Source organism: Mytilus trossulus, chromosome 1 (genome assembly GCF_036588685.1).
Source record: "Mytilus trossulus isolate FHL-02 chromosome 1, PNRI_Mtr1.1.1.hap1, whole genome shotgun sequence".
NCBI lineage: Eukaryota > Metazoa > Mollusca > Bivalvia > Mytilida > Mytilidae > Mytilus > Mytilus trossulus.
Window position 1 is genome coordinate 64,655,635 of NC_086373.1, and position 15,656 is coordinate 64,671,290.

Genomic DNA, 15,656 nt, shown 5'->3' on the forward strand with positions numbered 1-15,656 from the left:
ATGATTGCCAATGAGAAAATCACATGTACAACTATCCTCCATATACACAACAGACCATACATGTCTGTCACCTTATTTATTATGCTTATCATTAATATGTACATGTCAGTAAGTTATGTTCATGTGCCAAAATGGATGAACATGTAGGCAAAATGTGACTTCAACTGAATACATTTGCATGTACATGTACATGTAGAATAGATAAATGTATAAAAAGATGTGGTATGAGTGTCAATGATAGATCATGATACAACTCTCCATCCAAGTCACAATTTATAAAAGTAAAGACAATCCTACAGTTATCAGGATAGTCATACATGTATGTATGTTTATGTCAGATATACATGTAAACAGTAAGCTTAATTTGTTAAAAAATCAGGAACATCAAATTTAAATTTTCTGTAATTTTGATTGCTACATATACAGTGTACCTATATATTATGACATATGAAAGACACACATATATTGAAAAGTGATTATCATGATTACATATATATATTTATTTATGAAAATAAAACTTGTATATCAAATCTTAAGATAATTAGATTCTTAATCCACTATTTAGATGGGATCTTTTGGGACGGCAATACCTTTGTTTCATAAAATTGTTGTTTATTGTCCTTCGTGTCCTTAGAAACTAAATTAGACATATGATATATACATGATACAATTGCAAGGATTTCAAACTTTTAACATTTAGTTCAAAACTGAAAAAAATATTTTAAAATTAGCACATTTTGAGATCTTGTCATTATAATTAAGATAAATTTACATGTACATGTACATGTGTGATCCTGAAGCGCATAACATATAAGGTTAATTTGACTCAAATATATCAAGTAAAGTTGTTTAGTAATTAGTTAATCACAATTTACCTTTCTGCTTTAAAGTGTTCATTTAGATCATTTTATACATTAACCTGTCCATTTAGAAATAGAATTAATCATACAAAAAAGTCTTGTAACTTTGAATGTTTTAATGTAGTAAGATGCTAACAGCTCATTATATATTTTCCACTGGTTCTTAAGATAAGAAAATAACTAATTTGATTTTAAACACAATTTTCCAAATTCAATTCCAAGAATAATTGATCACCTTATAATCTGTTATTTCTTTAAACAGATAAAAGATACATCAGATGACAGACTTACATATAGAGGAGCCTATAATTAGAGAAATTGATCAACTTGATTTTGAAGTTAACCTACTGCATTAATATGAAAATTCATAAGTGAGTACCAATATCTCTTAGAGTACATTTTTTACATGTTTATCTTTATTTTGATACAGTACCATATGAGATACATAGATAAAGTATGTGAAATCTTAAATCCTGTAAATATACTAGACATTACATCAGTACATAATGTAAATCAGAATAAGAATGCATAACAAATGAATTGTTAAACATTTTAATATGAACTGTGTCGGCTTAATTTAAGAACAAATTAAAACACAGATGACACACATATAAAAATTAATGATACCAAGTGTGTATTTTCAAGATATGCAAGAAGGGTTTTAATCTCTCACTACAAATGTATTTGAAGTCCTGAATGTGAAATCTTCTAAAAAATTATACTAAACTTCAAATATGTGTACTTGAATATATGTATATAATATTAAAATTCATCTTATTTAACATAATTAATTTAAAACATTTTCAAGCAAAAAACTGATGTATAAATGTATAGCTTGACTATTCCTTCATTTGTTTTCAGGTGACTGAGCTTAAAGAAAATCACACATGAAACTGTAACCAGTTTGGGAGACTCATACAACAGAACATTTCAATACCTATTAAGTTTTTTATGTATATGTTTGACTTTTGGTAATATTTTGGAAGTTACTTTAGTAATTTAGAGACCTCAATGTTGAAAATGAAAATTTTGATAGAGGACAATTTTAAGAATATCAACTTAGTTGTTTATGGATCTTTATCTTTTAAAATATTACTGGGTGTCTGAAAGAATATTTCAAATTTTTCTGAAACTATTTAGATATTTATCATGTTTCATGTGTTTATATAGGCAAATATTTATACATGTCATTTATGTTATGCAAGGGTTTATATGAATTTCCAAAAAGATGTATATGTGTTGATAAAATAAGTTCCAAATTATTACAGAGTAACAAAAAATGGGATTAATGTATATTAAAACAAATCTGTTAAAAGGAAATGAAAGGTCAAAAATTGTATTTTTTAAAATAATTGTGTTAACATTTTTGTGCTATTTAGAAATATGTACACCAAAAAAAAAAAAAATTAATATAAGTATCAATGTAGTATGCCCTCATTATTTTTTGTTTTGTGCAGTACATGCATTTGAATCTTGATCAAAATTTATGGATTGAATTAATAAACAGCCAATTTCAAGGCTACATGTACCTATCACAGTTCTCTTTAGGCCATAATCATTGTGATGTATGGGAATAATTCTCTGTTGTCATATTCTGACTTTTATACAAACCAAGTGATGAAGATAAAGGGTGCTTCTATTTCCAAAGGTTTTGAAGAAACTGCTATGGAACACAATAAAAATGATAAGATGTAGTATAACAGTGGCGGATCCAGATATTTTCATAAGAGGGGGGCCCACTGACTGACCTAAGGGGGGCCCACTCAAGTCACGCGTCAGTGATTCCCTATATGAGCCCCCCTCCCCCCCCCCTAAATCCACCTCTGCATAATTGTAATCAGACAACTCTCCATTAAGAGACCATACAATGTAAAAGTTTATAGTAATAGGTACAGCCTTCAATAAAGATTTAAACCACTCTGCATAATCATATTTGATTTTGCAAAAACAAAGAGCATGCTTATTTATAGATTTTGTCACTATAAATTATATATGTGCATGTACTAATGTATTCATGTGGTGCCTGTCCTTGATTTGAAATCCCCCCTCCAAAAAAAAAAATAAAAATGGACAAGATTGATGGTCATGCCAGTTGGGAGTTCAGAATATATAAGGTTGAGAAATGAGGATCTAATCATTTATTATTCGACCGCAAACAATTTTTGGGAATGTATAATGGAATGATGTCGTCATTGTTGTTGTCTGAAGACACATTGGTTTCCGGACAATAACTGTAGTTTAAATTAATGGATATCTATGAAATTTTGTTATAAGGTTCAATTCCCCTAAAGGAAGGTTTGGATAAATTTGGAGATGATGGTCCTTGGAACACAACAGATTGTCTTGAGGTGCTGCACACATGTGCCAAATATCAAAAGATTTTATCAAAGGGCAAACAGATAATGCTCCTGACACAAAATTGTAAACAAAAGTCATATTTTTACTTTGAGGTCAAAGGTCAAAGTACAGCAAAAAATTGTATTATAGGTATCTGTGGAATTGACTTATGATCTAGATGCCAATTCAGTGAGAATTTTCTTGCATCTTCCAACTAAGAACTTTCATGGTGAAAATTTGTACAAAAAAGGCCTACAGGAAAGGAATAGTGTACATTTTATGCTTGCTATGGCAACCAAAGGAACAAAGTGGCGACAAGACTACAACTTTTTTTCTTTATTTTTTTCATCAAAAACTCACTAAAACATGATAAATACAATAAAGATGCAAAAGTGTATTGGTATTTTGCATCTTAATCCATGTAATACCATTTTGGTTTGCCAAAGCATAATTTTCTCAATATTACAATTTTCCTTATTTTTGGCATTTTTTTACTGAATTGTTTTAAAAAGAGTAAAAAAGATACCAAAAATTGTACTTTCATATTTTTATGCCCCACCTACGATAGTGCCTCCGTTCGTCTGTCCGTTCGTCGTCTGTCCCGCTTCAGGTTAAAGTTTTTGGTCAAGGTAGTTTTTGATGAAGATGAAGTCCAATCAACTTGAAACTTAGTAACATGTGCCCTATGATATGTTTTTTCTAATTTAAATGCCAAATTAGAGTTTTGACCCCAATTTTACGGTTCACTGAACATAGAAAATGATAGTGTAAATTTCAGGTTAAAGTTTTTGGTCAAGGTAGTTTTTGATAAAGTAGAAGTTTAATCAACTTGAAACTAAGTGTACATGTTCCCTTTGATAACATCATTATAATTTTAATGCCGAATTAGAGAATTTATTCCAATTTCACGGTCCACTAGACATAGAAAATGATAGTGCGAGTGGAGCATCCGTGTACTGTGGACACATTCTTGTTTTAAACCAACATAGTTCTAGACTTCCATATCAGTAGTAAGTCATAAATGTTGTTTTCCTCTGGTGATGGATAATTGAAAACGGTTAGAAACTGGCTTTTCTTAAATTTTCTCTATTTTTCTTATTTTAGCATTTTTTTTACCTTATTTTTTTTTTTAAATCAAAAAGATACCAAAAATTTCATTTTCATCATTTTTCACACCAAAATAGTACTAGACTTGCATATAGGTAGTTTATTCATAAGTGTTGTTTTCCTCTGGTGATGGATAATTGAAAACGGTCAGAAAACGGCTTTTCTCAATTTTTCTCAATTTTCCCTATTTTAGCATTTTTTTACCTTATTTCTTGAAAAAAATCAAAAAGACACCAAACATTTTATTCTCATTAGTTTTTACACCAACATAGTACAAGACTTACATATAGGTAGTTAATTCATAAAGGCTGGTTTTCTCCAATGATTGATCATTTAAAACGGTTAGAAACTGGCAGTTCTCAATTTTCCTTATTTTAGCATTTTTTGACCTTATTTTTTGAAAAAAATCAAAAAAGATACCAAAAATTTTATTTCAATTATTTTTACACCAACATAGTTCTAAACTTCCATATAGATAGTTTAGTCATAAGGGCTGTTTTTCTCCAATGATGGATCATTGAAAACGGTTAGAAACTGGCATTTCTCAATTTTCTCAATTTTCCTTATTTTAGCTTTTTTTTACCTTATTTTTTGAAAAAAATCAAAAAGATACCAAAAAATTTTATTTTCATTATTTTTTACACAAACATAGTACTAGACTTCCATATAGGTAATTTTGTCATAAGTATTGTTTTTCTCCGATGACGGATAATTGAAAACAGTAAGAAACTGGCTTTTTCCCCATACATTTCAATGGAAAATAGCGGTTTGAGCCCTTATATTGAATTTCATTTAAAAAAATGTCAAATTCACAAAAAATTGAAAAAAAAATTATATGTTCCCAGTCAGTATGTTATACTGAAAGGGTAAAATATAAGTTAGACCAATTTTTTTTTTTTTAGTTGAACAGTCCTGCCTGGTGCTCTCTGACATTGCCTCTTAAAACATATACATAAAAAAAATAGAGATGAGGAATCTTCCAAAGGGCAAACAAAATACCCTAATTTGGACGAAACTCAAAACCAGGATGAAACTAGTGAATTCCAAGTGGTAACAATCACCCAATTTGTTATGTTTATGTGTTGTACAAAAAAAGATGCAGCTTATTATGAGTCTCTGCCAAAGCACACTCTCAGAAACAACAAACTGTTAATATATAAATTATGTATGACTTTATTTCTTTTCTTTTTTCGTAGCATGCAATTCCATTACCAGAATCTTTGAAAGTTGATGCAGAAACTTTAAAGAATATTATGGTACGTAAGATACATGTATATGTTTGAAATTCTGCGAAGACATCATATTTTTGGTTGCCTGCTGTTATATGATTATTTTAGATAGCCTTATTCATACCATTTATTTAAGATTCATCATTATCATTGTTCATAATCATATTAAAGGATGAAAATTTAACTGCATTATTTTGATGAAATTTTCAAATTGGTGTGTTTAATTTTTGCACTTTATATTAAATAACGAGCACAAAATAAACTAATATTTATGATGAAGTAAGAAAGGGAGATAAATATTGTATATATTTCATACATTGGATTATTTGATATAGAAGTCAGACATATAATTGTGAAACACACTTTAAGTTTATATACTTAAAAATAGTAAAGAATGAACTATATATTCAACTCTAAAGTAAGATGTAGGAAAATTAAAAAAAAGACATTAAAAGGAGAAGATGAATCACCAATACATCAACGAATAAAATTGAGAATGGAAATGGGGAACAACCACATCCCAACCATGCAAACCACTCCAAAACCACAGACAATAACTGTAACAGATCACATCAACCACAGCAGACAAAATGGACAATGCAAACAAACCAAGACAAACAATACACATTATAGGTAGCCTGATTTGGTACAGACACACAATAATGTAGGTTTAACCAAGTTTTGAGGGCACATCAACCTCATTTTACCTTCTTAGACTGTTTTGTAAAACTAAAACACACAATAAAAACAGTGCACAATGCAGCTACCAACACAAAGTCCAGAATCAGAAATTATGATAAAATTAACTTTGCTTTTTAGATAGGAACAAAAAAATTCCGACAGTTATCAAGATTTAGCACCATAATGGAAGATGTTGCACAGTTACAAAAATTAGTAAGTTTAATTACATCAGTTGATATAAAAAAAAAAGAAAAATAAAGTATTTCTGTAACATTTTGACTAAAATGAATGACAATTCAGTAAAGAAGTTAATTAGAGATGAAAAATACTTTTTAACACAAGTCTTGTATATCATAGAAATACATCTTATACTTTTGAATACTTGAATATCATAGAAATACACACAGATACATTTGTGTTTTACATGTTTTATGCTTATAAGGAATCATATCATGACACAATTCCTGTTGTGAACAAATTGTAAAGCGAAACAGAGTTACTTACAGCATAAATGATATCTGTATAAGCACTTTATCGGTAATTCGTATATTTTCCCTTTGATTTTACTGCCTAATATTTTCAAGTATCAACATACTGGCTGTATCACTAAAATTATTAGGCAATACATTGTGTGACATCATAATTACCGATAAACAGAATAATAGGTAGTTTCGTTTTTGATACTGACTATATTATATGAAATATCTCAACTAACCCTAACAGGCTCGTGTAGATATTCCACATGATATCAGAGTTGGGGTAATTGTAATTGTAATTGTTAATCAGCTGTAATTGATTACAATTTTTAAAGTAATCATTGTAATCACATAGATGCCAACCATTACGATTTGCCCTTAGTTTTTCTGATTTTGCAATAAAAACTACGCTATTACGGTCAAAGTCAAATAGTTACGGATTCCCAATCATCACCGTTCAATTTTGTAAAACGCGGATTTTTATCATGACTTTTCCGTCATGGTCCGGTGCTTAGAAAATGCCAATGTAATGCTTCCGGTTTCCCGGGAGTTATCAACCTATTGTTAGGTAACTAACTGACTTCCGAAGAGGCAAACTTGCATTTTATGAATTAGCTTTCCCCCTTTCTCTACTTCTCCTTGACAAAACGAAAATGTACGAGTCGAGAACATCTGAACAATTAATGAATGGAATACATACCACAGACAACATGTTAAACAACAAATTTTAGTGCATATTACTTTGCAACCACTCATCAGTAATTTTTATTGGTAAATGCACGTTTATGAATGATTACTGAAAACTTTTCAAAAATACGGAAAATTTGATAGTTTGTTACTGATTGTGTCAAAAGGGGGTTGGCATCTATGTAATCATTAATTAGCCAAAAATCTGATTACATGTAATTTAATTTAATCAATTACTTTTCAAAATACCCTGTAATCCTGATTACTTTATGATTACATTCTGATTACAATGAAAAACATCTTAAACTGTGTTTATGGTCAATAAAGGAAACTTTTTATTTTTCTTATTCAATTTATATTGAACATGTCATCATGTAAAGATAGTTTGATTTACTTTTTTTTTATAAAGCATGACAATTGGTTTGTATACTTCAGTAAAATAAAAACTGTTACAGTATTGAAAAGTCGTCAATAGCCTAAGAAGAGACATATAAATTAATACAATGATGATATAGTCAGTATCAAAAACGAAACTACCTATTATTCTATATGTTTTTGACATTTAAATTGTATCTAAATCAATTTGAAAAATTGTTACCATTGATACAGATATAATATCTTTTACAGAATACTCCAGAGATACAAGCATTTGATTTGGTGGCAGTACAACCCTTAACAGAAAAGATTTTCCATGTAAGCGAACAAAATATTTTAGCATAAAATTTTGATTGCAAAAGGGAGTATTAAAATTTATTGTATTAGATTTTATAAAGTATAGTTTAACATATGAAAAAGCGCATTGAATAATGTTATTTATTCAAGAAATCAATAAACATAAGTACTGGTCATTATTATTTGAGACTCCAAAAGAAATTAAACAGTTCTATTAAATCTTTTCACTAAAACTTAAACTATGGCAGATCTGAAGTATTTTCTTTACACATGTATGAAATATAAAACAGATATTGGGTTTACAGATTATTTTATAAAGTAGATTAAAAAGGTTTTGCCTAAGAAACAGACATGACGAAAATCATTATCTTTTGATGATATTTTCCTTTATGTCTAGTGGCAAATATTTCATACAAGACATTTAATTCTGAAGTAACATTCAATGTATTTTATACCATTGTCACAGGAGAAATGAATAGAGTAATAAGAATAATAGTTGTAGAATGGATAAGGGGAGATAATTAGAATAAAATCCTATTTGCTACTATTTTGTTAAAAAAATCAACTTATATTACCAAGCACACAAAAAAATGAAGATGTCTGTATATTGTAATGTCAGATTGCCTTATCAATGGAATATACACCACATCTCATTTATGTATAAAATACTTAACATTACCAATTTAAGACAAATTATGTGTTTAGTCGGAATATATTTTTATGCCAAAGTCAGTGTCCAGGACACAGAAAAAATGTTACTTAACAGAGTTTGTCAATGCTTCTGTTTTGTATAAGTTGAGTGACATGTAACATTTTTTCCAGTTTACCCACTTTTCACTTAGTAAAAAGCGCAGAAAATTAGTTACCATCTAGGTCATATATGACATAATCATTCTGTTTGTTTACTATGTTTTTAGAATTTATTATGTTCACTTCTCTGAAGAAGAGTAATACAAACAATTTATGCAAATGAAAATATTCTCTTCATTAGGTTGCAGTGAGTTCATTGAAGATTGACATAATTACAGTAGATGTAACACAGAAGTTACCTTATCCAATAAAAAGACCTCTAATTAATGTGGTAAGTTAATGAAATCATTTATATAGAAGTAACTACATTGTATATAAAATTGATAATGGAAATGGGGAATGTGTCAAAGAGACAACAACCTGACCGTAGAAAAAAAACAACAACAAAACAGCAGAAGGTCAACAACAGGTCTTCAATGTAGCAAGAAATTCCCGCACTCGGAGGCGTCCTTCAGCTGGACCCCAAACAAATATATACTAGTTCAGTGATAATGAACGCCATACTAATTTCCAAATTGTACACAAGAAACTAAAATTAAAATAATACATTAGATAGAAGACTTTTTAAACTATTCATTATAGATAAAGATATATCAAGGGTAATACAACATTTCACCAATTAAGATTTACCAAATTTGAATTATGCAAGAGCAGAGAAACATTGTATTACACTAGATTTTATCGTTTTTGATGTGCAATAATTAAAGTTACAAAATATTGTATTTCACAGAAAATTTGAAACGAAAAGTCCAGTATTTAAATGGCAACTCTAAAAGCTCAAACACGCTCAAATGACTGGACAAACTGACATATTTGTGACAATAATAGGCCAAAGCCATTACAATTTCTAATAAAGTAAACTGATGAAGTTACAGTTCCAAGAAAGACCAATTACTTTACACATTCCTCTTGGGGTGTTTCATCCTTGCCTTTATTACCTTCTCAACATTGCATGATTTTTTTGGGAGCAGCAAATGTCAATTTTAATGTCTTTGTTTGATCTGGTGTGTAATTAAACCCCCAACCTACGATTTTATGTAGGTTGACAACATTTTTAAGGAGCAGTAGAGGCAGTTTAATTTACTTTGATGTATAGCTTGGCTTGCCTGTGCATGCAATCAATTTATAATGATAGAAGTTAAATATCGTGTATGACAAAAACATTATAGATTACTATTCATAATAATGAAATTTCTGATTATTTTTCAGGCATTAGAACGGGGAATATATTTTGAAATCCAGTATAGTCCTGCTATAAGAGATAGTACAAGTAGAAAATATATGATAGCAAATGCACAGACTTTAATAAGAGTTTGCAAAGGAAAGGTTAGTCAGACTGAGTATAAAAGTTATTTTCATTGTTTAGCAACTGGTTAGAATATTTTTTCTTTTCATGTGAATTTCTAACATATTATGAATAATGGATATTATATTTGGTACATGTAATTCTGGCTAATTCTACATAAATTTCAGACAGATATTAACCGTTTTCAGAATAATTAGATTTTTTTCCTGAAATAAATTTTCAGAATTACTGGTTCACCAAAATATTATATTCACATCTATATATTATCCACAACAACTGTGCAAAAAAGTTGAAAATGTTTGGCCTTTTCCCTATACTTTTAGATTTTTTGTATTTACAAAAATTGTTGTCAGAAAAACAAAGTGGGGTTTGCATACCCTCGATGTGGGGTCCTGGAGGATGCAGGGGTTTAATAAAGTCTGAAATGTGTTCATAACTGTACTATTAATGATGAATAATTCTATTGCAGAATGTGATCATTAGTAGTGGCTGCCTAAAGGTAAGTTATATTTTCAAGGTACTTTAACTAAACTTTTTGACAGGATCCCATCAAAACATGATTCATTTGATCCTTCACTTGTTATTTTGGAAACATGATAAAAGGGAATGTGGTATTTATCAATGAAACAGCAATACATGAACACCCAAAAATTAAGAAATTTATTTTACATTAGTTTAGGCTGCGATGAACATCCTCTGAATGTCTGATAAGAAACACTTGAGATGTATTTTCTAAAACCAGTTTTTGAAGTGTTAACAAGGGGAAATTACTGTATATATGAAGGTCAGAATAGGATTTGGGTATTTACTTTTTAAATTTTTAGCTCACCTGGCCCAAAGGGCCAAGTGAGCTTTTCTCATAACTTGGCGTCCGTCGTCTGTCGTCGTCCGATGTTAGCTTTTACAAAAATCTTCTCCTCTGAAACTACTGGGCCAAATCAAACCAAACTTGGCCACAATCATCATTGGGGTATCTAGTTTAAAAAATGTGTGGCGTGACCCGGTCATCCAACCAAGATGGCCGCCACGGCTAAAAATAGAACATAGGGGTAAAATGCAGTTTTTGGCTTATAACTCAAAAACCAAAGCATTTAGAGGAAATCTGACATGGGGTAAAAATGTTTATCAGGTCAATATCTATCTGCCCTGAAATTTTCAGATGAATTGGACAATCGGTTGTTGGCTTGCTGCCCTCCAATTGGTAATTTTTAAAGAAATTTTGCCGTTTTTGGTTATTATCTTGAATACTATTATAGATAGAGATAAACTGTAAACAGCAATAATGTTCAGCAAAGTAAGATCTACAAATAAGTCAACATGACCTAAATGGTCAATTGACCCCTTAAGGAGTAATTGCCCTTTATAGTCAATTTTTAACAATTTTTATTAATTCAGTAAATTTATGTAAATTTTTACCAAATTTTTTTCTCTGTTACTAATGGGCAAGATTCATTATAGATATAATTGTAAGAAGCAAGAACGTTCAGTAAAGTAAGAACTTCAAATTCATAACCATCACCAAAATACAATTTTGTCATGAATCCATTTGTGTCCTTTGTTTAATATGCACATAGACCAAGGTGAGCGACACAGGCTCTTTAGAGCCTCTAGTTAATTATAACGAAGCAATTTACAAATAACTAATATGACAGATGTGACCTAACTAACAACTGTTCTAGTACAGGCTGCCACTTGGGACATGCACATATAAACAAATGTTTGGGATTTAGATAAGTATGTGAACAATTCCTTTAATTTGGACTGTGGTGTATCATGTAGAGCACAACGGGAAAAAATTCGGTACAATTGGCTTTACTCAATAGATGAGTTCAATGGCACAAAATTGACTAATATTAAAAAAAAAATAGACATAGACATGTTAAGTACACAAATAAAAGTTCTCACAACTACTGTACTTTTTTAAATCCAATTACCAGTAGTAAACATGTTCTTTCACACTAAAGTGTATTTTTGTGGATTCTCATAAAAATTTTAAAACAAATTTGTATATTTTTAGGCAATGGATTTGAGAGGACCACATGATGTTGCTAATTTGTATCCTTTGTCATTTTGATAGTCTGTCCCCCACTGATAGTCATGATGATTTCATCTAATGGTTCATTCAACTCATGATTAAATTCACTGACAAGTTCTATTGATCAGATCAGGGAACATTTTTACAATGCATCCATTATATTAGGCGAATGCCTTTTAATGATGTAAATGATAATGTTTAAATTAAAAAAAAAAAAAAAAATAAGAATAATTTTGTGTTTGTGAAATTCAATTGTCAATAACTAGACACACTTCAAATTCGTAGGGACCCTTCCCACAGTGTTTAAAACATGACACACATCAAATTTGTAGGGACCCTTCCCACAGTTTTTAGAACATGATTGACATCAATTTTTAGTTTATTGTTCTTTACACCCATTCATTTAGGTTTATAAGTAAGTAAATTATTTATTATCCTGACATGTGTTTTTCACAAAATATTTTATAATACAGTGAGATATAAAAAAAACAACAACATTAGAACACCTGACCCTTTGGGTCTATCAGTCACTTTAAACATAAATTTCAATGGTATGACGAAAACAAAAATAAATAAAATGTTATCGAAAATTATAAATAATCAAACTCCCAAAATAGTGCCTAATAAACATTTATGGAATTGTTGACAAATCACACATTTCCTGCAGATATTCTTTAATTATTTTAGGTAATTTTTATGCCCAACCTACGATAGTAGAGGGGCATTATGTTTTCTGGTCTGTGCCTCCGTTCGTCCGTCCGTTCGTTCGTCCCGCTTCCGCTTAAAGTTTTTGGTCAAGGTAGTTTTTGATGAAATTGAAGTCCAATCAACTTGAAACTTATTACACATGTTCCCCATGATATGATCTTTCTTATTTTAATGCCAAATTATAGTTTTGACCCAAATTTCATAGTCCACTGAACATAGAAAATGATAGTGCAAAAGATCAGGTTAAAGTTTTTGGTCAAGGTAGTTTTTGATGAAGTTGAAGTCCAGTCAACTTGAAACTTATTACACATGTTCCCCATGATATGATCTTTCTAATTTTAATGCCAAATTATAGTATTGACCCCAATTTCATGGTCCACTGAACAAAGAAAATGATAGTGCGAAGTTCAGGTTAAAATTTTTGGTCAAGGTAGTTTTTGATGAAGTTAAAGTCACATCAACTTGCAACTTTTTACACATGTTCCCCATGATATGATCTTTCTAATTTTAATGCCAAATTATAGTTTTGACCCCAATTTCATGGTCCACTGAACATAGAAAATGATAGTGCAAAAGTTCAGGTTAAAGTTTTTGGTCAAGGTAGTTTTTGATGAAGTTGAAGTCCAATCAACTTGAAACTTATTACACATGTTCCCCATGATATGATCTTTCTAATTTTAATGCCAAATTATAGTTTTGACCCCAATTTCATGGTCCACTGAACATAGAAAATTATAGTGCAAAGTTCAGGTTAAAGTTTTTGGTCAGGGTAGTTTTTGATGAAGTTAAAGTCACATCAACTTGAAACTTAGTACACATGTTCCCTATGATATGATCTTTCTACTTTTAATTCCACATCAAAGTTTTGACCCCAATTTCACGGTTCACTAAACATGGAAAATTATAGTGCGAGTGGGGCATCCGTGTACTATGGACACATTCTTGTTTTCTATATATATTTTTGCCTATTACAATCTTTTTTAATATTTTTTGCCTGTTATATTTGAGCACATTATTCTCCATTCTTTACATTTTGTTATTTTATTATTTTTTCTTTAATTTTGTTTTTTATGGTCTATTTTTCTGTAATATTTGCCCAATGTAATTTATTCTGTAAATCCTACTCAGAGAACAGTAATTTTCTGTAGAATAAATTAAGATATGATCCTTAACACCAACCAGAGGTTTATTGTTTGGTATGTCACAGGAACAGGCTAAAGCTGCCATCTCAACTAACTGTCAATCACTTCTGTTACATTCAGGTAAGTCAACTTAAACATGTGTTAAATAGGCTTAATAAAAAAATAGGAGATGTGGTATGATTGCCAATAAGACAAATGTGTAGATGTGTAAGCATTTATTTGTTATTGTACCACCTTCAACAATGAGCAAAACTTGTAGTCAGTTAAAAAAAAAATTCTCAGACACTCATGGTGAACTGTGTATGTCAATATTTTTGTTGTTGTGAAAACATATTTTTTTTGTATATTATAAGGCAAATAAGGCAATACTTAATGTTGTTTCTACACCTACAAAAAATATAATACTTCTTAACTTCACCATGTTGAAGCTTTCAAGGAGGCACATGCTAGGGAAAATTAAAAATCTAAACTTATGTACAAAAAAATGTCTTGAATAATATATAAGAGAGAAATATCAATTAGATTAGTTCAATTGTCAATTGCAATATGGCAAAGTATTTACAGATCATTTATATTTAAAAACTGTTGTGTATTAAATATTGAAATAAGAAGATGTGGTATGATTGCCAAATGAGACAACTGTCCACCAGAGACCAAATGATGTCAAAGGCAAACATATCTTCATCCTGGAAGATCCCGATCACATGACCTATACACAAGTGACCACAGATGAAGACCAGAATATAGCATTACCTTTGACAAATGTTTGTTGTTTTTTTTTGTTTTTTTTATAGTTTTACTGTATTTACTGTATTTATTGAAAAATTGTTTATTGATTCTTTCATTAAAAATTTTCATTACAGAATCCAGAAAAATAACAAAGTCTACAGTAGGAGTTGTACTTAAAACAAAACTAGAAGAAAAAGACAAATGGATTATAGAACAAAACAGTGCAAATTCTAAAAATAAAAGTGAAAGTAGACTTACAGATAGTGAAAGTAGAAAAACAGACATTAAAACAGACAATGATAACAGTAAATCTGTCAAACGAGTGTTGAGCGGTATACAATCAGAAGATATTTCAGAGGTTAAAAAATTAAAACTTAATGAAAAATGTATTCAGGCTAATGATATTAAATCTGATGTAATAAAGTAGATAACAAACGAAATTTAAAATTATTAATAATGCCTTAACCTTTGATGTGTACTATGAATATGTAAAAACCAAAATTTAAGAACCTTTACACCAACTAGATATGACAGAAAGATTAATTGTTGTGTCCTTGCTGAGTGTTGCTGTTTTTACTGTGATTTGGCTATCTAATCACTTTTATAGGAAGACAGAAAAAAATGTTTGTGACAACTATGACCATAACTTAACAAAACTATGGTCACTTTAGGTCTTCTTCCTTCTGACAGTATGGCAGTAAAGCCCTTGACAATATTGGGCATCTGTTCAACTGTGCAACTTCGCAGCCAAATTATAATTTGCTGGAGATGATAAATCCTATGCCTTGTATAGAGATAGTGCCGTGCTCTTTGTACATTAAGAAACTTTTAGAGGGGTCTATAGTTGACATGTTTTAAAGCAGAATTTCTGTCAAAG

General features: G+C 30.0%; 1 protein-coding gene and 1 long non-coding RNA gene across 2 annotated transcripts in view; both read left to right on the plus strand.

The window, feature by feature from the left end:
- Positions 1-2,136, plus strand: part of LOC134682103 (uncharacterized) — a 3,160-nt gene extending 1,024 nt beyond the window's left edge. Inside the window, exons 2-3 of the long non-coding RNA XR_010100783.1 lie at positions 1,123-1,231; positions 1,722-2,136. This is a non-coding gene — a long non-coding RNA (uncharacterized LOC134682103). The remainder of the gene's footprint in view (positions 1-1,122; positions 1,232-1,721) is intronic.
- Positions 1-15,237, plus strand: part of LOC134682091 (ribonuclease P protein subunit p30-like) — an 18,230-nt gene extending 2,993 nt beyond the window's left edge. The window contains exons 3-11 of the mRNA XM_063541692.1: positions 5,501-5,560; positions 6,353-6,427; positions 8,005-8,070; positions 9,041-9,130; positions 10,069-10,185; positions 10,635-10,664; positions 12,183-12,220; positions 14,091-14,170; positions 14,914-15,237. Coding sequence (XP_063397762.1) covers positions 5,501-5,560; positions 6,353-6,427; positions 8,005-8,070; positions 9,041-9,130; positions 10,069-10,185; positions 10,635-10,664; positions 12,183-12,220; positions 14,091-14,170; positions 14,914-15,206 — 849 coding nt within the window. The 3' untranslated portion in view covers positions 15,207-15,237. The remainder of the gene's footprint in view (positions 1-5,500; positions 5,561-6,352; positions 6,428-8,004; positions 8,071-9,040; positions 9,131-10,068; positions 10,186-10,634; positions 10,665-12,182; positions 12,221-14,090; positions 14,171-14,913) is intronic.
- The last annotated feature ends 419 nt before the right edge of the window (positions 15,238-15,656 follow it).